Source organism: Parasteatoda tepidariorum, chromosome 6, assembly GCF_982258835.1.
Source record: "Parasteatoda tepidariorum strain Cologne lab strain chromosome 6, Ptep-v5.0, whole genome shotgun sequence".
NCBI lineage: Eukaryota > Metazoa > Arthropoda > Arachnida > Araneae > Theridiidae > Parasteatoda > Parasteatoda tepidariorum.
The window spans coordinates 88539858-88567187 of record NC_141760.1 but is presented as its reverse complement, the minus strand read 5'-3'; the positions used below and the strand labels follow the sequence as shown (position 1 = coordinate 88567187).

The 27330-nt window shown below is 28.9% G+C and overlaps 1 protein-coding gene across 2 annotated transcripts in view; it reads left to right on the top strand.

Moving 5' to 3' along the window:
• The window catches only part of LOC107452038 (delta-1-pyrroline-5-carboxylate synthase), a 44230-nt gene that overhangs the window by 10767 nt on the left and 6133 nt on the right, over nt 1–27330 (top strand). Inside the window, exons 1-10 of one of the 2 annotated variants that reach the window (XM_087166162.1) lie at nt 7721–7881; nt 9886–10161; nt 13648–13791; nt 14847–14895; nt 16322–16377; nt 18119–18289; nt 18381–18599; nt 19860–20022; nt 21840–21983; nt 25684–25901. In XM_087166162.1, coding sequence (XP_087022288.1) covers nt 9895–10161; nt 13648–13791; nt 14847–14895; nt 16322–16377; nt 18119–18289; nt 18381–18599; nt 19860–20022; nt 21840–21983; nt 25684–25901 — 1431 coding nt within the window. In that variant the 5' untranslated portion in view covers nt 7721–7881; nt 9886–9894. Of the gene's footprint in view, nt 1–7720; nt 7882–9885; nt 10162–13647; nt 13792–14846; nt 14896–16321; nt 16378–18118; nt 18290–18380; nt 18600–19859; nt 20023–21839; nt 21984–25683; nt 25902–27330 lie in introns of those variants that run through there. The other variant, XM_087166161.1, reaches the window with a different exon arrangement.

Here is a 27330-nt window from a genome sequence, read left to right as displayed (position 1 = left end):
ATGTAAATGTATCTTCGAAATTTCTTTTGATTTTCCAGTTCCATTTCCAGAATTCCTCACTGGATAATAAATGAGAAAAAGGAGTTTCGAAGTTTGAGTAAAACCCATCTCTCATTGACTTATATCTAGTAGTTACTTATGAAACCAATCGTTTTTGCAACTAACAATGCCTCAAGAGGACATATCTCAAAATCAGTTTTCAAGATACTTTCATTATTAATGTTAGTTGTCTCAGCTTCAGAGCCAAAATTTGATTATACAATTGCTCTTTTTGAAATAAATTCTTCAATATTGAGAAAAGCACAGGCTATTGGATATTTGGGAGATTAAACTTTTCTGTCAATGTTCCTTTAAAAATTTGCAACATAACTTGTGAGATTTCCTTCTCAAGCTTCTGAAGAAATAGCGCATCGTTACTCTTGAATTATGTGTTTTGTTGATAAGTTGTCTTGCTCATTAATTCTTGGTGTCTGTTTTGCATGCATTTGTTACAGTCAACGTTTTCTACATCGAATGAAAAAATATCGCATTTCATAAAAGCATTTTAACTTCATCAGTTGATGCCTCAAATCTTATTTGAAAATGGATGTAAAATTTTCTAGACATATTGTTTTACAATTCTTTTGTTTTCAAGATCTAACGAGATTTCCAAGAATTACGTAGAAAACTAAACCAGAAAATATGTTTTGAGGAACAAAACTTGCTCAGTTTCAAATTGATATGAGATTTATACCTATCCAGAAGAAGCAAAATTAGGAATTTGATTGCATTTTTAATTAGCCATGGGTAGAAACATTTGCAATATATTTGTAAAATGTTGCTGTGGTCATCGCTTCATTTCATGAATAGCTTTTTCCAATGAAATATGTAGCAGGGACTGATTCTGTAATATCTCAATGAATTCTTCTGTAAGGAAAAACTACCAATGGAGGTACTTTTTCTTTCCTAGGTACTTTAGAATATAAATCCTTATAATTTTTAAGGCCGCAGATTTTTCCCGTTTAAGGGCAGTATTCAACTCTTGTTTCATTCGCATTGTAAATGCAATCACTTTATAAAAAGATGCCAGGGCTACTTCCCTCCTAAAGATTCTCTGAAGTTCTAAGAACCAGTATTTCGAATATTATTCTCAAAGGGAAGTTTTGCCTTTTGAAATTATCTTCGCATTGCACTGAGTTATCGGTGGATGTCACCTTAAAAAAACTTCACCCATTTTTCACCTAGATAATTGTCTTTAAATGGATTTTTCCTACCAGTTTCCGTTAGGACATTAAAGACGGCAATAGGATAATAATTTAGCTAATTATTGGCACAAAATTCTGCAAAGATTCCATTCAAGCTTTTATTATTATATTTAGTTGTTATATTTAGTTAATAAACATAGTTTATTAAGGAGTCTAAGGTATGATGTAATAACTAATCACTACATTTATGAAGATAAATAATAAAAAAATTATTATTATAATTCTTTAAAGAAATTTAGCAATTAAATTTGCATATTTAAATGAAATAGTTATAGGAACTATTCATACAACATTTAACTGAATTTTAGGAGTCCTCTATGTCGCTGAACTACTAATTATCCAAGTAAAATCATATTTCACTCATACTATTCATTCACTGGGAAATCTATTCTCAGTGAAGGAACATGCCTGTTCCTTCACTGGTTAGAAGTTGTTTTTTTTTATTTTTAACATAATTTTGATTTATAATATAACAAAAGGTACAAGAAAATTAAAATTTTTCTTTCATTTTCATTAACTTGAAAAAATCTCAGTAAAGGAACACTTGTTTATACATTGGTTTTTCATCGCTCTGTAATCCAGTTAATAAACACCCCCTAATCTCAGTACTTGCTTATGTTATGATGCTTAAAATAAATAAAACGTAACTTCAATGACCATATTTTGAATTCTTTTTTTCACAATGAAAAGAAAAAGCATTATTATATGCAATTAATTGTAGTTTAAACGGATAACAACAACCACTGACCTTATAATTTTGTCGAAGAAACAAGGCGTTGACCAGATACTAACAAATTCAAAACTTTTTCCAGAAAAGACTCAAAGACCAGATAACTAAATGCATTGTTAGAGGACTTCCTATTGTTAGGTAGTAAGCTACTCTTACCAATCAATCTAAATTAAAACGTTTAAAATCTTATTTCTAAGAAATATCTATGAAATGCTCCTTCATTTGTTGGTTTACCCTATATCATCCTAATCTTAAAAGAAATTTCCGGAAGTGTATCGCAGAACTATTTTACCAACTATTTAATAAAATTTTAAAATTCTTATTCTTTTCCATTTTACGTTTATTATTTCTTCATTAATATACTAATAATTTTTTTAGAACTTTAATTTAGATTTTCCTTAATTTAGGTTTCCTTTTCAAATTATAGTCAAGTTTTTTTTAAAGAATTATTGTCTGCTAGCTAAGAATAAAACCTTGTTAAGAAATTAAAAACATTCAGCTGTTTAAAATTATTTAATGCAAAACAGCTAATTATTTGTTTAGCATACTATTTTTTTTCTGAAAAAAGAATATAAATTATTGATTGTCTTTTTTTTTTTTGTTTCTTGTGACTTCAACTTAGATTGTCTAAAACAGTGTTGATGTTTTATAAGTCACTACAAAGAGGATAAAGATACCGAACATAAAAAGCTGTGGAATACGTAGCGAATTTTTTTAGTGTCTTAAAATATCTCAGTATCTTAAATGTCGTCCTACTATCTTAGTTGTGAAATTAAATTTTTAATTATCTGACCACGTGTGATTCACTAATTATTTCATTATATCTTTTACTCTTTATGATACCAAGTAGATTTTTTTTTCTGATAATATACTAAACTATTTAGTTTAATTTTTTACTTTAGCATGATTTCCAAGATATTATTGTAGTATAATTTGTTATCAGGAAAATGCCTTATTTTGTTATTCAGGAAACAATAAAATTGAAATCTGTAAGGATTCCGAAGCTGTGCACTCAATACACAATTTCCGACCTTATTTTAATAAAAAAAAATTTTAAAAAAAACGTGGCAAGTAGGCTAACATACTTTTTACAGAAACTGTGAAAACTAATTTTTCCTATATTTCGTCAAAAGAGGATAAGAATGATATTGCTCCAAGGGACCTACTCAATTATTTCGCTATTTCCAGAATGAAATCTGTTTGATCGAAACATATTATTCCTTGAAAATTACACGAGGGAAAAATTAACTTTTATTATTTATCTAAGCTTATTCCATTTATTTAATGATAGCGGTATTAAGGTTAAGGATATGCGTCGGAAGCTCCGTTTATTATTATACTATAAATGCATTAAATCATGTAGCTTGAATAATTTATTTTAAGTAAATTATTTAATAATTTTAAGCAAATAAGGGTGTAAAAATAAACTCGATCGAAATACTCCGAAAGTATACCCTGAAATATATGTAGAATAAACTTTGGAATCGATATATAAAAAATACCTTTTCAAACAACTTCGAGTAGGACGGAAACGCTAACTTGTTTAAAAAAGTTGTCCTTGTTACTATTTAATTTCGATTCCTGGTACTAGGGGACATTCCATTTTCACATTCGACTTTTGAAATTTCAATTGTAAACGGAATTTTTTTATGACCTTAAACTAAAATGTTAAGGCTTGCAGCAAAAGAAAAAAATTTTTTTTTTACTGCATTAATTTTTTTACAAAGTAGTGAATTATTATTTTTTCAATCTAAGAACCTGTGCCTATAACATATGTAAAACTTATTTTAATATCAAGTGAAATAATTTAATATGTTGTGTAACTAAATGGATAATCCCAAGAAACTGAATCGAAAATATAAAAACTTCATTGATTTATAAAATAATAGATGATAAGAAAAATAGACATGCTTTGAGCTCCCAATAATAAAAGTCACAAGTTATCCAAGCCCGACAAGTCTTGAGAATGGGCGATTATATTTGAAAACTCGAAACATGTCGACTTTTACTTCCCTCTTCATATGTTTTGAAGCCAGTTGAGTTTTTATCGTCAATTATACTGTTTTACATTTGGATCTTGATCATTATTTTGATAAGGATTTTACACTAGTTAAAGTAAACTTATGCATTTTAATATTTTATCAGGATTCATGTGATCTTTAAAAATGTAAGAACATCAATATTGTAGAAGTTATATTTAACTTAAAAATTAACATTTTGACACCAGATATTTTGAGTTAATGAAATTAAATATTTTATCTCTTAAGGTTTTGTGCCCCCATTTCAGTATCTTAAGGATCTTACGAGCTCTGTTTAAAAAGAGATCATCAGATATATATAAGAAAGCAAAAATAACCATATTAGCAGTATTTGGTGGTAAATGTAGCTTATCGTAATTGAAGAATATGCTGTGCGACATTTTATGGTGAATTTGCGAACGTATAAGTTTCAGAATGTATCGAAACATGAGGATGCTATTTGCTAATCATCTTTATCCAAAGGAAACGATGTAACCTAAATATCAAGTAGAATGAAGCGATTTTTTAAACAATGAATCCTACAATTTGCAACATATTATTTCAATATCTTATTCTTAAACATAACATATTTTAATCTTTTTAAAATGCCACTAAACATTCAGCAATTCCTTGAGTTATAGAAAAAAGAAATATCGTAAATTATAGAAAGCCTTGTGCATTAGAATTATTATACAATCTACATTTTATTTTTCAAGCACTTTTTTTTTCTTCAAACTTTCTTGCCTAGAAGACTCGATTAAAACTGTAAAAATGATTATCCCTAAAATTTTGTATATAGCTATAATAAGTTATGCTCATTATATTTTAGTATAAAATCCTCGAATAAATATAGTAAAAACAGTGTAATCTAAATAATATCAGATAAAAAGTTCATGTATTTAAATTCTAAAAACTATCATAAATAATTTATAAATCGATTCAAATTTACTTTTCAAAGGAGATTAAAATAATACTTTTTTTTGCTTTTTGGACAGAAATCCCCTAAAAAAATTGTTTATAGCCTGGAAACTTCGAGATATTTCCTATTAACAATAAATTAAGCCCCTCCGAGCAATCACTGAACATTATTTCAATTTTTTTACTATCAGAGTTTGGTTGCGTAGCAACCTAGTAAAATTAAGCACTCCTCTTTTGAATTAGTCAATGGGTTATCTTAAAATATTTATTTGCGCAGGCGACTTTTTTTGGCGATTTTCTGGACTATCGCCAAATATATAAACCTTTATTGCGGCCCAATTTACCACCCAATTTTTTTAAAATTTTGTCTACCCCCACTAATTCAAGGGTCTAGATTTCAAATATGTAAAAAAAAATATATGTTTATTCAGAGAAAGTACGTTTTTGTGTCTGATTTCGTAACTTAATTAATAGTTAGCACTAATTAATTAACATATTTGAGGTCACCCCCAGGAACCATTAAGATTGGCACTTAGTTCGTGAAAATCCGATCATTAGAACGAAAGTTATTCAGGGTGATTCGTTTTTTTTTTTGCGGACTGTACATCGAGACTCCTGATGATAAATTTTCTCTCTGCCTGCGTAACTCAGACTTCTGCTCTGCTTTCAGAAGTGAACTTCTTGCTATCAACAGGGGACTGGAATTTGTCACGCAAAATGACCTTTGTTTTGAAGACGTTTGGATACTCTCTGATAGCAGCAGCTATTTGCAACATCTCAACAACTGGACCCAAATTGGCGACAAAACCAGTATTTCCATCCTTAACAAATTAAAACTTTTGTTCCTTCAGCATAATATTCACCTGCAGGGGATTCTTTCTCACGTCGGTCTCTATAGCAACGGCTTAACCGACAGACTGGCTAAAGAGGGTTACAGCCAACCGCACCCTACCTCTTCTGATGCTACCTCCCAGCTTCTCAGGGACTGGCTGATTCCCCCCACCCACCATTGGTACAAGGGAAATAAGCCTGGAGTTTCTTTGACTCTTCCTTTTGAAAGGATAGTCTGTACTACCCTCTCTCGTCTGGCTACCGGCCATCTAAAAGGTTTACTATTTTTCGAATGAACTAAAACCTACCCTCCTCTTTGCCCTAAATGGCCTACACCAGGCTTCCCCCGATCATATCCTGGGCTATCTTGGTCTTCTCTGGGAGGATATCTACTCTACTCCTCTTTTGGTCTTCGATTTAATTCAGGATATCTACTCTACTCCTCTTTTGGTCTTCGATTTAATTCAGGTCAACGGGTTCATAGATCTGGTTTGACTTCTTCAGGCCAGAAGAAGTTAAGCAACAACAACAATAATAATGATGATAATAATAATAATGTGCAAGGGGTGATCGATTGACGATCGGCAAACAATTTCTTAATCCCCACTTGTTTTATTTAGTCCTACTGTGGTCGTCGGGGGCAGTTGAGTTTGCTCTATATGAAACGGCACTTTATATTAATTTATTTTACTTCTGTCCATTTTTTTTAATGTTCCATCTACTTTCAAAATGTCTCATTTGGTCATGTTTGTTGATACAGCCTTGATTCCTTTATGCAGTGGCCGTTTAGTACAAGTACTACAAATAACTCATTTTCAAAGAAAAAAATTACGTTTGACTTAAGGTAGCCGCGTAGCGTATGAGGAAGCTAAATATCAAATGACTGACTTAAAAAATTTGAGAAAAATACAAAATGCATACTTTTTCGATATCATTTAAAAAGAATATATATCTTAATCTTAGGAAGCTTTGTAAAGAAAAAATAAAAAAAAAATTCTGGTTCAGCAGCAGACTCACAAAAATTATCGAGAATAAATTTTAGTTATCTTACTTGTTATAAATGAAAATACAGCGAAGCATGTGATCTGACAAAATTTATATTCGTTATTTCATTGGCTTGAATTGTGTTAACAATCAAAGCAAAATTTATTTCGTAAAATGTTTCTTAAAATTTTCTTAATATGTGCCAATAGAGATTTCAAGAAAATTGGACGTAATTGTTATGAATTAGTATAATTAGCATAGAAAAAAATTCTCAGTAAAGGTTATAATCCCTTTCAAAAATAATGACCTCCAGACAAACTCGCACTTTCTCCAGATTTTCTTATTGTGAATGCGCTATTACGGTAATCAAGACCCTTTAGTTTTGATAGCATTATCAGGAGCAAAATAAAGAGAAGACTACTTCAAACAACTTTTGATCTAATGATCGGAACTTCACTTTTTAGGACTCCATCTTAAGGGTTAAAATATGGTAATAAATTTGTGCTGACGATATTTTAAGTTAAGAAGTCAGACAAAAAAGCTCATTTTCCCTTAATGAACATATTTTTTTTTTACGGATTTGGATTTCTTACTCTCAAAATATTGGGAGGGGATAAGCGCAATCCGGGAAACATTGTCCCAAATGTTTGGTCAATAGAGCGGATGTTAGAAACACGAAGTTCGATTTCTGAGCAACTATTCGACCGATTTTACTCAAACCAGCAAAACAGCATTTCAAATTACATTTTTTAAAATGGTGTAAAAAATTATATACATTATATTTGAATCTTTTTTCGACTAATTAAATAAAATAAGACAATATACTTATTCGAAAAAAATTGTATTTCGCATGGAATTATCTTTCATAAAAACAATTTGTAATTGTGTACAAAAGATTTTCAAATCCCTTTAAAAATTCTCGAGATATGGTGAAATACGTCAAAAGTAAGATTAAAGGGTCCAAACTTTGGACCGCTCTTTTGAAACATCCTCACCCCATTCACATTGAATCCTAGAGCGAGAAGACCCGATGACTGGATCAAAAGTTATTTAGGCTGGTCCGTTTATTTTGTGGCGCAGTCTACAAAACATTATCGCTAAACCCAGATTTTGGGCAATTAAAGTCTATCTTCATTTGAATAAAAAGATTAACATTGTAAGTAATAAAGATTTTCATACCTAAAATTCTTAATCATTCAAAAGGCAATTTAGTGGAGAGTTTAAGATTTTAAAGAATCCAATGCTTACTTTCGATTATGTTAGAACCGCATGTGTATGCAATAGGAAAGTGAGAAACATAGTTACTCGTGAGTTGGCAATGATAAAGTTTAAGGTTTTAAAGAATCCAATGCTTATTTTCGATTATGTTAGAACCGCATGTGTATGCAATAAGAAAGTGAGAAACATAGTTACTCGTGAGTTGGCAATGATAAAGTTTAAGGTTTTAAAGAATCCAATGCTTTTTTTTTATTATGCTAGAACCGCATGTGTATACAATAGGAAAGTGAGAAGCATAGTTACTCGTGAGTTGGCAATGATAAAACTTAAACAATTGTTTTTTATATCAAACACATTCTTATCTTGAAATAAATTCATTCAATATTTCTACCGACAAGGTCATACATTTTGATAAGTAACAATTTGTTGATAAATTCTTGTTTATGATGTTTGTATATATTAATTTCTTCAAAACAAAAGTCTAGTCAGAGTTGAATAGTTTATAAAGATGTCATATTTTTAGCATAGTTAGTTTAGTATTAATTACATTATTTGATTAATCTACTTGATTAACAGTATTGTTTTTCAAAATTGAATTAATTTCTGAAGTATTCAATCAAAAGAAAATCTAACTTAATTTTCTGGAAATCGTTTTATTTATTTGGTTAATGTAGCCTTTGACATAACAAATACTTATTAAGGTCCATACTAAAACATAGTAAGAAAAAAAAATAAATTATAATTAAAACAAATACTTAGTGACAGCCCCTCAAAATTTATGACATTTTCAAATCGAAAATATTTATTTCTAATTGTTAAACACACCTTTTTCTCAGAAATAAGACAAAAGAGAGATCAAATTTTTATTTATAAAAACAAGTATGGTTGTTACGTTAATTTTAATATATTTTAGAATTAGAAGAGTTTTAAAATTTAAACGAATAGCATTGCTACCTACTCTAGCAATGAAAAATCACGTCAGTAAATCAGAGACAAGAAGATGTATTAGTTTGAATAAATTTTGATCTTTATTAATTTCAATAAAAATGACGCATCTAGAAAGTGTTGTCAGAATAAAACGAAATTTTACAAACATAATTGCAAAGTTGATAAAAAAATAAGTGATTAAGAAATCAATCCATGATAACGTATTAGTTTGGAAAAATTTTGATCTATGTTGATTGACGTAAAAAGTAGTGCATCTTGAAAGTGTTGTCAGAATAAAGCAAAATTTTATATACATAACTACAACGTTGATATAAGTAAGTGATTAAAAAAAATCAAGGCAAAATGATCCTTTATTCCAGAGAAAAATTGCAAATGAATGGAGATTTTAGTTCCCTCTTTGGCCATCTCTAGCAAGAATGCCAGAGTTTCTTATGATGTCTTACGACATTTCGTTTCAAACTCGTCATAAAAAAAAACCCTAAATCGACTAGACTCGGAGGTTTTCTAACTTGTCATCCCAAGTGGTCCAAGTTATGTTCCTTAGTGACAAATCTGGGAATCTAGCAGGCCAGAAACTAATGGTAATAATATGCAGAGGCATTCCTGTTATACCTTTGCTGTGTGCAGTCGAGCATTATCTTAATGAAAAATATCTAATGGGAGTTCTAATGGGAGTAATGTATCTTCTTTCTGTAATTAATGTGAATAACTCTTATTTTTAATATAGATTTCTGTTTTTGATCTTAAAATTAGGCTATTTATCCTTTTTTGAATAACAAAAAAGCAATCTTTGCAAAAGCAAAATTGTCTGAAATAGACCTAATTCATAGTTATTTCTAGTCTAGTTTATTGATGTACTTAAATTTTGCCTTTTGAACGATTAAGTTTCGAAAAAATTCTTTTTTTTATCAAAGGATTTTTAAAATCTTTTTTTCGGCCCTCTGTGCATTTTTGAAAACTACAAACAATAGTTCTTATGACAATTCTATTTTAGGTAACCACAATGTTGAAGAAGATATTTTTATGTAACACCAGCAAATCATTTCGTATATACTCCCGTTTAGTACACAGTAACCGTCGAGGTCTCACAGCAATTAGAGATAACATCCATGAAGAACTAGATGTGGAAGATAATAAGCAAAGACCCTTGAGATACCGAAGTCAATTAAGAGACGCTCGACGAATTGTCGTCAAACTTGGTTCAACTGTCATAACACAAAATGACCAATCAGGAGTGGCGTTGGGAAGATTAGCATCAATCGTGGAACAGGTCAGTATACTGATCTTATTTGAAATGAAAAAAAAACAATAAGTATAATAAGATTAAGCAAAAATTTAACTCTAAATATGAGACTGATTTCAAATTAAAATCTTTTTTTCCTTCATAAATACAAATATGTTTTTTTTTTGTTATATAAATATCATTTTAAAACCTATTAGGCTCCATTTTGTAAAATTGCGATATTTTTTTAAATAATTTCGAAATCTACATTTAATGATGAACATGCTAATTCCTTGAGAATTTACAGAGTCAATCCATAACACTAGCTTCGAAAATTCAAATTGGTCTACAACTTCAAAGTAGTGAAGAAGAGATTATTATTATAAAAATTTAGCTGAATTTGAAACACTTTGCACAATTTGCAAATATTAAATGTAATAAAGTTACAAGCAAAAACTTTGCTTAAATTAGATTTTAATTTAGTACAATCATACTTTAGCTTTGTTATTGGTTATATTGAAATGAAATATTTTTTTTTAAAGAAGAAATAAAGAAAACTGCAATTCACGGTGTCATGATTTGTGCCTATTTAAAATTTCTTCAAATGAAATTCGTTAATATACCATTACAGGCACTTTGCTGACAAGAAAAAAAGCCATAAAAATAAGAATTAAATAATTGACTTTTTTTCGGTACCAAGTTTTAAATTAAAAAAAACTATCTTATATTTTCATAAGTGAAAATAGAAAAAAAAATTCGTTTTATCTTAGTTTTTACTTGTACTCGGTTTTTTTTTTCTGATCGAAAATTTTCTCTATTTATCGTTTTTAAAAAATGAGATGGGAATTAATCTACAGATGCTAAGAAAATCTGCAGCGCCGTCTGCCACGTAAGGGGGATTTATACGAAAAAATTAATTAATATTTTTATTGCTCGTCCCTTTATACTTCTCGTAAAAGCTTCCATATCAGAACTGACGAACAAGGAGGTCATTATTAAATATTTGTAACATTTTTTAAATCAGCTTTTGACATATATTGAAGATGACTTACTCCTAAAGACTTTTCACCATTAGAGTAGAAATTAATTTTAAAGATTGCGTTTAAAAAATTGAATGGAAAAAAAAATCACAGCTTACTCATTTTGCCTATTTTTATTGAAAATTTGAATACTTAATTAATATTTTCATTCTCATAAAAATTAACATAAGATTATCAGTTTTTATTTAGTGATATATTTATAGAATTTAAATTAATCTATGAGGAAGAAGCAGGAAAAAATAAAGAAAAGTTGTTCCCATAGTGGGAGCTTTGGCACCTAATGGGTCAAAGTAAAGCATTTGACGATGTCTGTACATAGTTGTCACCTTTGTAGATGCTGTGACATGAATATAAAAAATTGAGAATTTTGTGCCTACATCATACAGCCATGCCTTTGAAAAACCGTTAAAATTCATCTATCACCTTATTGACTAAGCAAAAGCTTTTCTTGGTTGCTTCTGAAACCACAACAAACATTGTCAGATACTATGAAACCCAAAAGAACGATTCAAAATTGTAAAAGGGTAATGTAAGACACGGCCACGACAGCACTTATTTACCCATCGTTTTTCGAAGCGTTTCCCTCTGCAATATTTTCAATGGATTATCATCACGTAGTAGCATTACTTGATCAATGCTGGCTAGGCCACCGAACATGATTCAGTATTTTGACGAGGTTGAAAGATGAGATTCAACACATCCTCAAGAACATTGTGAGAAGATGATAACATAGAACAAAGGCATCAAAATTATATAAATCAAAACGCTAATTAGGTGGAAAATATATACAAATTTTCAACCTTTAACCCTTAGTAGACCATTTTTTTCTGTTCCGCTAAAAAACAGTCTCAACTTCCATAGATGAGCTAACGTAAAAATAGGAGTATTTTGCCAAAAAATTTGAATAAATAAACAATAAATAACTATTTCTCAAGAGCAAGGCTGGATAGGATATGTGTTCCACCTGGTTTCTTAGGCGGGACTAATATGTCCCAGTGATGTTCTCGTCTACGGGATATAAATAAATAAATATATATATATATATATATATATATATATACAGTTGACTCGCGTTATAACGGCCCCATCGGGACTGCCCCAATCTAGTCGTTATATCAAATGGTCGCTATATCAAAATGAGCAAATTTCCTTTGAAAATCGGTCACATAATGGCTTTAAACGTCATAATGCATGCAGATACTATGTGTGGTATACATGTTATAAACCAAAAAAGGATAGGATGCATACATTAATAAAACATAATGACATTTTAACAATTGAATTACAACTGTTAACAATTAAGAATTTTATTTTAAAATACAGATTAAAAAACATAGTATGACAAAAAAAATCTAGTTTCTAATGAATTAATTTTTTGATGTACATAATTTGCGGTATATATAACGAATTTTTTTTTATGTACATAATTTACAGTATTATAAAGAAGAGTAAACCGAGGAACATAAACGAGGCTTCATTAGACGAAGACATTAATTTTTTGATGTGCATTAATTTGTTGAAGTTACATGTTAAGAGGACTTAACATATGTGTGCTTGTTCAAGGTCAACCATTCAACCCCACTTTCCAATAGGAAGTTAGAAAAGAGAGGGTCGTTATATTAGGAGTTGATCTTTTTTACGGTCGTTATAGCAAGAGTAAAATAACGTTATCTTTTATGGATGTGAATTGGGACTCCTTCACAGGGTCGTTATAACACGAGTCGACTGTATATATATATATATATATATATATATATATATATATATATATATATATATATATATATATATATATATATATACATATAAATATATATATATATATATATATATATATACATATAAATATATATATATATATATAAATATATATATATATATAAATATATATATATATATAAATATATATATATATATAAATATATATATATATAAATATATATATATATAAATATATATATATATAAATATATATATATATAAATATATATATATATAAATATATATATATATAAATATATATATATATAAATATATATATATATAAATATATATATATATAAATATATATATATATATATATATATATATATATATATATATATATATATATATATATATATATATATATATATATATATATATATAAATATATATATATATATATATAAATATATATATATATATATATATATATATATATATATATATATATATATAAATATATATATATATATATATATAAATATATATATATATATATATAAATATATATATATATATATATATATATATATATATATATATATATATATATAAATATATATATATATATATATAAATATATATATATATATATAAATATATATATATATATATATAAATATATATATATATATATATATATATATATATAAATATATATATATATATATATATATATATATATATATATATAAAAAATACAACTATATATCTCTTCATTTATCCATAGGTTTCTCAACTTCAAAATGAAGGAAAAGAGATGCTAATGGTTACTAGTGGAGCAGTGGCATTCGGAAAGCAAAGACTGAATGCTGAAATGAGGATGTCTATGTCTATGAGAGAGACACTTTCACAAAATAAATCTCTAGTTCAAGTAAGTTTTGAATAATGGGTTATTTTAATGCAAAGGTAATGCATGTTTTCTGCTTACTGAACGTGACATTCGTATTTCAATGTTACAAAATTAATGTTTCTTGGCCAAATAAAGCTGTATAAAATTATAATGTATTAAAAATTTGAAAGACCTTTCAATTAACTGTAGTTCTAAACATATTAAAGGATGATTTTAGACATCTTTTATTTTATTTTATTTCCTTGAATAATAAAAAAACAAGATTCTTTAAAAATCAAATTGGTTGGTTAATAGGCTTATTTAACGTCAAGAAGAGTTTTTTTAATTAAAAGAAAATTTAATTAAATTAATTTAATTTTTTGTTTCTGTATCCTATAGATTGCATACGGTTTAGATGGATATAATATTACATTAGACATTAGATTCGAATTTAATTTTAACTATGCTTTTTAAACGCCAGGAATAGTTTTGTTTTGTAATTAAAAGAAAATTTAATTAAACTAATTCATTTATTTTTTTTCCGCATCCCATAAATTGCATACGGTTTACATGGATATTATGTCGCATTAGATATTATATTTAAATTGATTATTAAACCTAAATTTAAGCATTAAAAATTAGATTTTAATTTGATTTTAGATTTATAATAAAATATTAAAGATTAGATTCAAATTTGATATTAGATTTAGAATAAAATATTAAAGATTAGATTTAAATTTGATATTAGATTTATTTTAGAGATTTTGATATTAGATTTAAATTTGGATGTATTTAAAGATTTGATTGCTCTGTTTGAGTAGTGCAAGACAAATGGGCACTAATTTTCAACAATGTTACTAAGATTGATTCTTATATTTAAATTTTACTTTTATTTATCCAGTTAAAATATGTACATTCCACTTTTTTATTCATATTTTATAATGGTGATTATTTAAAAACACTTTTACTAATTTATTATAGATTCATCGCTATATATTCCTCATTATTCATCTTAATCTAAAAAAAATTTAATAAGATCTTATTAAAAATTATTTATTTTTCTATCATAATTGATAATAAATTATTATCTGTTATAGGGAGTAGTCAGACCAGAACCTCGAGCAGCTGCAGCCGTTGGACAATCAGGTAAATAATGAATTTTACTACATTTATAGAAACTTGATTTCAGGCCTGTGAGGATTAAATCTTGCAATTGAAATTCTAACAACCACTTTACGACTCCCAAGAATACTCAAATTCAAGCTACATCTTTGTGCCTGATAACAATACAAATTTCAATTGTTCCATAACTGCTAAAATGGAATTTATTTTCGTCTAATGACAGAAATTAAGTTTTTTTTTTTTTTTTTTTTTTTTTTGAACGAATTCCAAACAAACTTTTCCCGTTAAGCTTATGAATCAGATTTCAACACAAATTCCCTGACTCATAACAATTTAGATTGCTTTCTCCACTAAAAAGTTTACAGTTGTAAAATCGCTAAAAAGAATTTGCCATCAATCAAACTTTTTTTTAACCACTTTCAATGACAATTTAAAATGATTTAACTTAATATTTAGATCTCGGATTTGAAAATAAACTGATCTAGGCCATATATACGAGCACATAAACATTTAGTTTATTTAGGGTTAATGCCTCTGTTGCCATTTAAAATTTGGATTATTTTTATAATTTTTACGATATTTTTATCTATAGCATTCATATTTTGGATATTGTGAACGAATGACATGACACTGGAAAGTAGTAATTATTTACTAACCACCCCATAACTGCCTACATAAGTTACAAACTGCTAAAAAAAAATTTTTTTTATTAGTTTTCTTTGCTTTTACGTTATTAGCAAGCATGCACACAAAAAGACTAATTTATGTTTAAAGTGTTAATTTAATCTGAAATATTCTCACAATGTCATAAAATCTTGAAGAAAATGATTTACTAAAATTACAAATTCAATTTATGCAAGGTAAATTTATAGGTAAAAATATATCACTTCAGTAGATTTTAGCCCCCCTTTTTAGCTATTGAAGTTGTTTTGGATTTTAAATCGAAAACATTTTTAAAATAGTTTGATATATATATATATATATATATATATATATATATATATATATAAACACAAATTAACATGAAAAACATGAATAAAATAAAAATAAAAAACTAAATGGTAGAGAAACAAGAATGGTATAAGCAAATAGTCGTTGTCAAGACACATCTAATTGCCATAAATAATGCGATATTTCTGAATAAAGAATAATTATCCTAAGATAAAAATTATTCTTTATATGTGTCGATATCGCAAAAAACCTTATTTTGAAAAAAATCATGAAATAAAAGAAATCATGACATGATCATATATATATATATATATATATATATATATATATATATATATATATATATATATATATATATATATATATATATATATATATATATATATATATATATATATATATATATACACAATATGAATTTCAGTCTATATTATTTTAATAAATGTTTTATTTAATAGCCTTGTAATTTAAATGTCGCTTTTACTTTAATCTCTTTAAGGACTGATGGCACTCTATGACGTCATGTTTGCTCAGTATGGAGTACATATAGCACAAGTAATTATATTTTTATCTGCAAAAATCTTAAAATTGTTATGCAGTTTGACCTTTCCTTTCCTCCAAACCCTGAGCATGTACCTAGGTTATACAAAACCCTTAACCATAAAGCCCAGGACTTTGCCACAAATGCAGTTTGGCCATGAGGATATTCTGTAATTAGAAGACCAGTCAGTAAAATAATCATTTTGTAAATCCAGTGTGCAGTTAAATGTAAATTAACTTTCGCCAAGCACTCAAAACATTTATGCTGAGTGAGATACTTAGCTCACGCTGTGCGTGAACCAGATTTAATTGAATTTTATTTTATTTTTTTTTGCATAAAATACTTCTTACGTTAAAAGAAATTATGCAAAAAATATAATCGCTGAGATAAAGAAGTATACTAGAGTGGAAAAAGAAATAACAGTTCTAGTAGGTTCTTCAAATAGTAGGTTCTTCAAATCTTCACAGTGATATGTTTTTTTAGCATCTTGAAATCAAAAATTCTTCACTGGTTAAACATTTATTATTAAAGGGGTAATTTTTTATGAAATTGAACACTCTAAAAAGGAAACGTTTTACAGTTAAAAAGTAAAACGTTGAATTTTACGCTATTTTAATGAATTTTTGTTATAGAAGAAAATGTTGTTTTTAGATTTTGTAAAGCACTTCTGTTTGAACACCACTAGCTTGTTTCCATAAGTATTAATGTCATTTCCTAAGAAATACAATAGTGTACACAGCACAGGTGTTCGTTTTGGTTAGAGGAGAATGAAACAGTTCTTATGACTCCAAAATTCTATTAGTAAGATCTTCCAGAAAATACAGCTATTTCCAGCACTCAATTTCAGTTCAAGTAACAATCAGTACACAGCAACTCGCAAGCATTAAAACCTCATTGGGTTCAATGAACTCTCATATCAGAACATTATTGCAGGTCCCAAGCAGACTAATACTCTCTGTTACTCTTTGACAGGATACATATATATATTTATATAGGCTTGGCGAGGAAACCCAGTAACTTCAGCCAATTGATGATTCGAAACGATTCTCGTATAACTCCGTAAATATTAGTCCCATCGCTTCGAAATTCGAATTTTCCAGAACTATCATTCTGTCACCAAAATGGTCAATAGGTTGGCAAGATTACCGTCAAGTTGGCTGAAATGTCGCCAAACTAGTCATTCATAAAAAAAACGTTATGCGTCTAAATTTCGTTAGAATAACGCAACTTTCTTGCAAATCTTTTAACTGAACTAAACTGTTCGTTATGTATCCGTCTGAGATATTAAGACTCAAAAGAAAAGAATATTCACAAAATTATACACATAATTAAAAATTCGTAGCAATAGTTAATAAAGAAATGCTCATCTGATGTTTAGAAGTAGTAGCGTTCCTTTTCTTGATTTAGTTTATGTTTTAAAATTCATCATACTATGATACATCATTTAAAATCATGTAAGCTTATATTCTGAAATTTACATTTTTTCTATAAATTTGAAATTTATTTTAATGTAATCCATAAATTTGAAATTTTTTTTAATGTAATCTATAAATTTGAAATTTATATGAATGTATTCTATTTATTTTATTCTTTTTATTTTATTTTAAATTTACACTATTTCTATGTTTAAATAAATGTTAATATTAAAAGGTAGCAATGATATTTTAATTACAATTACAGAGATTCACAAAAATCCGAATAACTAAAGATGAATATAAATTTGTTTTAAAATACATGATATTGGATTGTTTTTAGGTCTTGGTCACCAAACCTGATTTTTATAACCCTGACAGCCGCACCAATTTAAAAAGTACTGTTTTAGAGCTTCTTGCATTGAACATCATTCCTATTGTGAATACGAACGATACCGTTTCAATTCCTGACGTTGATTACTCACTTGGTGATGCAAAGTATGATGAAAAAGGGGTAAATATATTTTTTTTAAATCTAATTTTTTTATATCTTAAAACCAATAACTGAATTATAAGCCATTAATTCTTTATCTGTATTTTCTTAGCAAGTAATAAATGTTAAAGATAATGACAGCTTAGCTGCTCATTTAGCAGCTGAAATGCACGCTGATCTGCTGATTTTGATGTCCGATGTAGATGGTATCTACACCAATCCTCCCAACCAAGATGGTGCTCGATTTTTATACAGTTACTGCCCTTTCTTAGACGGAAATATCCATTTCGGTCAGAAGTCCAGTGTAGGAACTGGAGGTATGGAATCAAAGGTAGTTAGTTTTAATTGTATCTAGTGTTTTATGATATTGCTTATTTACCCCCGCTTCTGCCTACAATGGACTAGGATAGACGGTAATTTTTATCCAAATCCAGTGTAGGGTTGGAGGTACGAAATAAAAGTTAGTTTTAATTTTTTCTAGAGTTTTAGGATATTGCAAAGCTTTTTTTTATCCAATAAGTTGAAATAAACTGTTTCATACGTGTAAGGAATAGCTAAAATCTTCATATTATGAGATAAAATTTTCATTGAAAATTCCTTTTTAATAAAGATTCATTTCATGAAATTTCAATTTCAATAAAATTCACATTGCTATTAAGTATATTTACAAGTATCGATGAGGGCTACATTTTGAAATCTACATTTTTTTCTGCACAATGTTTTTTTTTTCATATAAATGTTAAGTGCAAAATCACCAACGTTACAATTGAAGTACTTTAATACATATGAATACGATAACTAAGTATATAAAATGCAATTAAAAACAAAATAATAAATTGGATAAAAAAAATTTTATAAAAATTATGTTTTTCTGATCATAATATTTTCCTTAAAAGCTTGGTTAATAATAACTTAACCATTAAAGACAGATAATTTTTCAAATATGCCATGACGCTAAGCTCTGATTGAAATACGATTTTTTTATTTTAACGAAATGAATATTTTTTTTTTCTGTTAGCTACTTCTTGGCTATTGAAAAGAATGAAAAAACATATGTTTGATGTAAAAGCAGTCTTTTTTTTAAATCAGTAAAATTCTCATAGAATTCTCAAAATTCCAATGACGTATATTTCACGTTGGGTCAAAATGGGTAAATAATAAATCTTAGCATTATGTTTTTCATTTATGAAAAAGGAGAAAAAAAAACAGATAAGTAGTCAGTGAACAAACTAAATACTCATAAAAAAACACTATTACAAACGTTGTTTATGAATACATGTAGTATTTGCGGACTTATTATGCTTAATTTTAATAACATTTTTATTGTTGAATAGTTTACTTTGATATTACTGAAATATTTAACCTGAAAAAAATACCAAGCACGCTTTCGTAAGGTAAAACCTCTAAGTGGTAAAACCAATTGTCTTTTAAAAATAAATAAAACAAAATTTGAAAAAAAAATAACCTGATTAATGGTTACTATGTAAATAACCATTATTCAGATATACAATAAAATTTTGGATTAACTGATTAATTTTCATCAGATGCATTGAATATGTAAAAGACTTAACATATTAAAATGATTTTTTAGGTTGCTGCTGGAAGCTGGGCATTAGAACGTGGTATTGCTGTTGTCATCTGTAATGGTACAGATGAACATGCAGTAAGTCAGATAGTACAAGGTAAACGAATCGGAACGTTTTTCACTGATAATAAAAACGTGACTGTTACTGTGGAAACGAATGCTATTAATGGTAAGTGTGTTTAGTTATTTCAATAACATTCCTTTAAAACATGTGTGATTCAATGAAAAAAAATTGAAGCAAATTGCCTTAAAAATTAAGGAACTTAACTTAAAAATATGAAATAATTCGTTAAATCATTTAAATTGTGAGAGCACGAAACGGGTACAACACTTAAAATAAAACGAAAAAAAATTACAAAACATTTACGGCACATAAATTTGGGGATTTTTTTTTAACAATCGATGGAAATCGTCTGACTGTAAATAGTTTTTGTTGTCAGAAGACATTAAATAAAATAATGTAAATCCTTCTTGCGACAATAGATGGCGTTAGTTGAAAATAGTTCTATTACGACAGAAAAAAAATACTTCTCTTCGTTGCACAAGCATTAAAAATTTATTTTTTAAAACGTGAAAAAAGCATCGTGATGTTCTTAAATTTGATTTGTTGAGCATGGCCAAGACAGAATATCAGGAAGTGACTACCAAAAAAACTTATTTAAAACGAAACAAATCAACTTAAAAGATTGAAATATAATAGGTTAGTCCAAACTTCACATTTACCTTCAGATATATGCAAAGCTCTCATCTTGCCAGTTTACACGTAAAGCTCTCAGGGAGACTATGACCATGCCATTAAAATTAAAAAGTTTGGTTATTTTTTGTTTTTGTTGAGTAATTTAATTAGCCTATTTTTTCTTCAAGAAATAAAATTTTCACGCTTTTAAAAATAAAAACTAAGTTGAAAAAAAAAATCATTTTTATCTAGGAATAATTCATTTTATCTCTCTGGTAGAAAAAAAATATTTAAAAATGAATTATGAATACCTAAGAAGTGATAAAAGGCATTATTTGAAGCTCTGATAACTTTACGTGACCAAAAAAATATTTTAATGTCACGGAGGGTCAATCGGAATTAATTATAGAGATTTTGCACTCTCGATGAGTTCAAAATATTCAGGGTGTTCCATAATGACCACTCTTATATGTATTTTTTCTATTCTTATCAAAAAAGAAAAGTTAAAGTCGTATACAAATATTTGGTCACAAATAAATATAAATGAAGAAAAAAATAATTAAAAAAGACCATCGAAATCTGTCAAATTGAGAGAAAGATTGAATAACTAAGACCAAAGCCAGTTCGATTGTCAGCTGAAACTTAAATGTGTGTCTAATAGCCACACCCCAAAATCTCCTGAGGCAAACAAGTTTTAATATTTCAATCCTGTCTTTCAGAACAGTGGTTAGCGCGATTTCAATAGTATTTCTGTTTTCTCTAAGTTTTGGTATTGATTTGTGAACATTTATTGGTTTATCTTTTGAAAAGATTCTTGGTTTAATTCCAGTATATATTTGGTGACATTGGCGTTGTTTGGGAAGGCGATAAAGTTTGGAGTCTGTAGTTGCATTTTAGACTAGAAATTTTTTTTAAATAGTTGAGTTTCAGTTTTGTCTTCTTTTAGTGCCACTGCCCTGTGTACTTTTTCCCGATGTACCAACAGTTTGGCGATAAGCATCAATGCTTCATTTCGGTGTGGTGGCATTTTTCCAAATTGCACCAAACGTTATACTAGGATTTTACCAGATACTCAAAAACTATATAGTGAGGAATGCTCATTATGGAACTTTCTGTGCATTTTGTTTTTAAAATAAAGCTACAAATATTTTAAATGTAAGGGATCAAATATAAAATTTACTGCGCTACACTAGTATTTAACAGATTCAATTTTTCAGGCATGATTTCTTTTCTTCCTACTAATTTTAGAAACAATTCTCTATAACAATTGTGGAAATTTTGTGTTGTTCATATTATTTATTTTATTTCAGCTCGAGAAGGTAGTCGAAAATTGCTTAAACTTACTGGAGTCCAACGAGCTGAAATAATTTTAAGCTTAGCTGAACTTTTAGAGGCCCGTAAGGAACAGATATTAAAAGCAAACGCAAATGATATTCGTGAAAGTATTGCTTCAGGTAAGCTTGTTAACATATTTTCGTTTAAATATGAAATTTTTCAGTTTAGTATTCATTGCGCAAGTTTAATGCAAAGTTTCTTATGTAACACACACACAAAATAAACTAAATAAAATATTTTAGTAGTTCCTCAAAGTTAATGCAATGATCATTACATATTACAGACAGAGAAAAAAAACTAAATAAAATATTTTAATGCGATCTCATTTGCAACTTTCTTACTCGAAATCCAAATATTCTTAACTTCAATTATATACTGATCTTGGGGTTGCTAAATTGTAAATATTATATTTTATCTGATAAAGATTATCTGCAAAATTTAGCTGCCTAGGTATATACATTTAACAAACCAGATTTTCTATTCCTCACTATGTAATTTAATAGGAGTACAATACTATACTGGGCAGAATTTACACAAATTATCAAGAAACATGACGTTTAGAGAAATCTCGAGCTGTGTAACTATTTCGTCTTCTCAGGAGCTAATTCTATAGAATTCCTGATACAAAATATATAAACTCTCAATGCAAATATCACAGAAAGTTGCAAAAATAGCTTTTACTGGTAATAATGGAAAATTGTAATAACTAATTATTTCTTGTCTTACAAAATGCAATTCAAATAAGCTGATTTCTATTCAAACGGATAACATAATTTAAAAATTGTTTTTTCAATGAAAACTACATCGTGTATAAAAACATGTAAACAAAATTCTGTTTATCTACAATATCATTAAAATTGACTCACAAGCTAATTTCATCGCATTTTTTTAAGAAAGTTAAAAACAAAAATTGAGCAGAACTAATAAATTCAAAGAAAAAGACTGAAAATGAATAAATCCAAGGAAAATATTTGAAGAACTAGTTAAGCTTACGTACCTTTCAAAATTAGGATTCATTGAAAGTCCAAAGAATTTCTCCTTTTTTTTCCAAAACATGAAGTGTAAAGAAAGTTCATCACATCATAAAACAAGTTTTATATCAGTAAACAAGTTCACCACATCACAGAATAACGGAAGTTCATCTCATCATAATGTAACAAAGATTTTCCACGCATAAAAATAATAGTTCAGACTAATAAACAGTTGATTAATCAATAGAAAAATTTATTTTGGTGCCTTCAATTTGTCGTAAGAGGCTCATTTCTTCAGAGCATGATTCTGAAGATGACAAAGAGTGGCCTCCGTTGCCGAGGAGAGTCGTTTTTCTTGAAATCTCTAAAGCGAGAAGGTACCGAGCTTGAATCCTGCCGAACCAAAAGATGATTTCCGTCCCTAGTTTATGTTACATGTTCTTTTTCAACTTGACAAAAGTTTGTGAGCCATTCTTTGTGATACGAAAATAAGTCCGCATAATTAAGAATATAAATAAATAAACAGATGACCGTCACACAAAAAACAACCGAAAAATCATACTTATAGTTGCAGTTTATTTACGTCGCACTAGGCTGCGCAATGGGCTATTAGCGACGATCTGGGAAACATCCCTGAGAATGATCCGAAGACAGGTCATCACAATTTTTATCCTCTGCAGAGGGCACGGCACTCCAGCCGCGGCAGCCTGACCAACTGATCGCGAAGTCAAGCACTTTACGTTAACAGGACCCAAACCCTACACCCTCAGTCACTTCGAAGACATATCAAAATGATAACACACGCACACACACACTGATTATAGCCAGTGATGTTTGACTTCAGTGATCTGCTGGGAAGCATGTCTTAACGATCAGCTCACTGTGGGACAAAAAATTTTAGGCCTTAGGTCAATGAAAAAATACGACGCTTACTATCGAAGGAAAAGTAACGGTTGTGTTTAAGTTAGAGCATATAGGCAATGTGTTTGCGACGTAAATGAACTACAACTACAACAACAAAGTGCTTATGAAATGTCGACAGGACAGAAAGTTCATAATCCCGATTCACGAAGGTATAAGGTTCATGCTCCGTAATCGATGTAGGAAGTCTACACTTAAATGCTAACACCAAACAAGAGCTTGATTAAATAAAACTGCAAACATCTACTAAACTTAAGCGTGGTTGAAAGAAACTAGGGTTCTGAAAAATGACAGTAAATATTGTTTATTCATATTTCAAAGCAATCGTAGAATGAATCGTACTTTTTTTAAGCAAATATTACGTTATCGCTTAGTTGAAATTGGATCAACTTTGAATAAATTAATTCATATAGACCGAACTATTAAGGCATGAGATTCAGCAACCCTGATAAAGATAACGCATACAATAATGATTTAGAGCATAATGCTACTGGTTGAAAAACAAGGTTCGAGTTGCTACATACAAATATTATGCACTGTAAAATATGACTTACGACCTTAAATGTTTTCGCTATAACTACCAGCACTGCTTATTTGAAATAACTTGCCCTTTTTGTTATGATGCATCCGTGAAATAATTCTTTGATAAGTATCGACGCTCTAATTGAAAGATAGGTAGGTACTTTATTTACATCACACTAGAGCTGCACAATGGACTGTTGGCGACGGTCTGGGAAACATCCCTGAAGATGATCCGAAGACATGCCATCACAATTTTGATCCTCTGCAGAGGGGATGACTCCCTAGCTTTGGTAGCCTGATGACCTGAGTGCGAAGTCCAGTACTTTATAGTAGAACAGTTTAACGAGGACCGATACCACGCACCCTTGGTCCCTACTCAGGCTGATAAATGGTCATCCATCCGCTTACTGTCCGCAGTCAGTGATGCTTGACTTCGGTGTTCTTCCGGAAACTGTGTCTTTACGATCGGGTCACTGTGGGACTCTAATTGAAAGAAATTTGACAGAATAAGGCTTATCTTTGTTTTTTCTTATCCCAATATACGTTATATTTTGTGCATTTACAGGCTTGTGTGCTCCATATATAGAATGGCTTTTCAATCTTCTCACATTTAGAAAAAAACAGCAGCATAAATGAGAGAAAAGCAGCCTTAAGCGTTCTCTCTACGCTTCAAAGCATTTGACAGGAGGAAAATATCTCTCTGCCACGAAAGCCGCAACTCAACAACTCCTAGATGAAAGAAGACCTCTGTACGGATCAATATAGTAGTCCGGCGTAACGAACATAAACTGCGCAGTGGGGATTAATAAGAAATATGTCAAAACGTTCGGATTGCTATGCCTAACGTTTGGACTCGTTTATCGTAGCACATGCTGAGACTTTCTCTCTTCTAGGAGGTCCCGCAGTGGACTGATCGTTAAGACACGGTTCCCAGCAGATCACCGAAGTCAAGCATTACTGGCTGCGGTTAGTGTGCGGGTAGGTGACCACTTGGATCAGTCTGCGTAGGGACCGAGGGTGTGCGGTATCGGTCCTCGTTAAACTGTTCTACCGTAAAGTGCTCGACTTCGCGTGCAGGTCGTTGGGCTACCGAAGCGGAGGTGCCATCTCCTCTGCAGAGGATCAAAATTGTAATGGCTTGTCTTCGGATCATCCTTAGGGATGTTTCTCAGACCGCCGCCAATAGTCCATTGTGCAGCTCTAGCGCGACGTAAATTAACTACTACTACTACTCTTCTAGGAGGTGTTGTTCAACCCCAGAGAAATTTTAATATTCACTCTCGGTTTACTATTGTTAATAAGCAAAATCATCTGTTTTTTTTTTCATTTATTTCCTCCTTTGCATGTATTTCAATTATAAAAATCTAAAAATAATTCGTAATACGTAATGACATTATCTTTACAGGTCTTGCAGCACCTTTACTTTCCAGGCTCAGTTTAACATCAGAGAAACTGGATGAATTAGCTGATGGTTTAAGGCAAATAGCTGAAACTACGCATAATGTTGTTGGCAAGCTGCTGAAAAAAACTAAAATTGCAGAAGGCATGGAACTTCATCAGATAACTGTTCCCATTGGTGTACTTCTCGTTATATTTGAAAGCAGACCAGACTGCTTACCGCAAGTAATATTTACTATTCTCGCATTATTAATTTTCAAGATCACAGGTTCTGCTCCAAACTACTCTGTTCTATCTCAGCTGTTTAAATTATTCTAATTTCTACAGCCTCTAACTACTCCAAAATAAACTATTTTTAAAACCTTTTGAATTTTCTTTTAAGATATCCGACTGGTTTTGACAATTTTTTTAAAAAAGCTCAATTAATGGTTAAATTTTATGTTTGGTGAGCAAGGGTCCTAAAATGATAAATTTAAGATAAAGTTTGAAAAACAATAAAATATATTTTTTTTTAAATTAAAGCTTAAGAAATAAAAGTTTTTCATGTCACGCTAACAGCTGCACAACAAGTTGTGATGTATAAATTTCAAATTAAATTTCTTCGAGAAAATGAAACAATGTAATCTTGCAAAGTTAAAAAAAAACAGTGAAATGGAGCAAAATACATTGTTTATTATTGAATTTATAAAGAAAAGTTCTATAGTTTGATGAAAATAACGAAATTACTCTTTGACCTTAGCTTTTAGTTCAAAACATAGCTAACCTGAGACAAAATCTGCATACAAAATTTCTGAGAATTCTACAATACTCTTTTTTTAACTGTATGTTAGCATAACGAAATCAACGTTCGTCAGAAAATGCAAGAAAATTCTGAAAGGTAAGAAAATTCTAACAACTAAAACAAAATTAAAATTAGAAAATCTATTTCCGAAAATAAATTTTATTTGTTCTAAAAATATAATTTATTCAAATAAATAAGGGTTCAAATACTCAAAACAAAACACAAAACATTTTAGTTTCGGGAGTTGTTACGTCTTCCAGCATACCAAGGAAAAAAGAAAAAGAACAACCTGAACTTCATTTCTAAAAATCAAACATCAAAATTTTAAAGAGTTTTAGCTAAAGAACTAAATTAAAAAACTGAAGAACTAAAGTTGAAATATGGATACAAAAAAAAAGGAAATTTTCGTCGAAATTGCCGATTTTCACTCAGTCGGATAGCTTAAAATTAGTATTTTTGTAATCTTATCAAAAAATTATTTTATTTATTTACTTATTTCGATTTATTTATTTATTTTAATTTATTTCTTATTTTAATTTATTTCCTATTTTTATTTATTTACTTGTTTTAATTTATTTACTTATTTTAATTTATTACTTACTTTGATAATTTTGACCTTTTCTTTGAATCTAATTTTAACTACGCTTATTTGAAAATTTGTATATACTGCATTTAAAAATTATGTTTTAAATTATGTTTTAAGGCTACATAGTTGAGAAATTTTCCTTAATCCATAAATAAGCCGTAAGTCATGACAAATAATTTAAAGCTGAGTTCACTTTTGTAACATTATATGATAAATCCAATTATAGATGTTTGAGGTAAGTGTTATAAAGAAGCCAAACGCGGAAAAAAATATATATTTAAAATAAT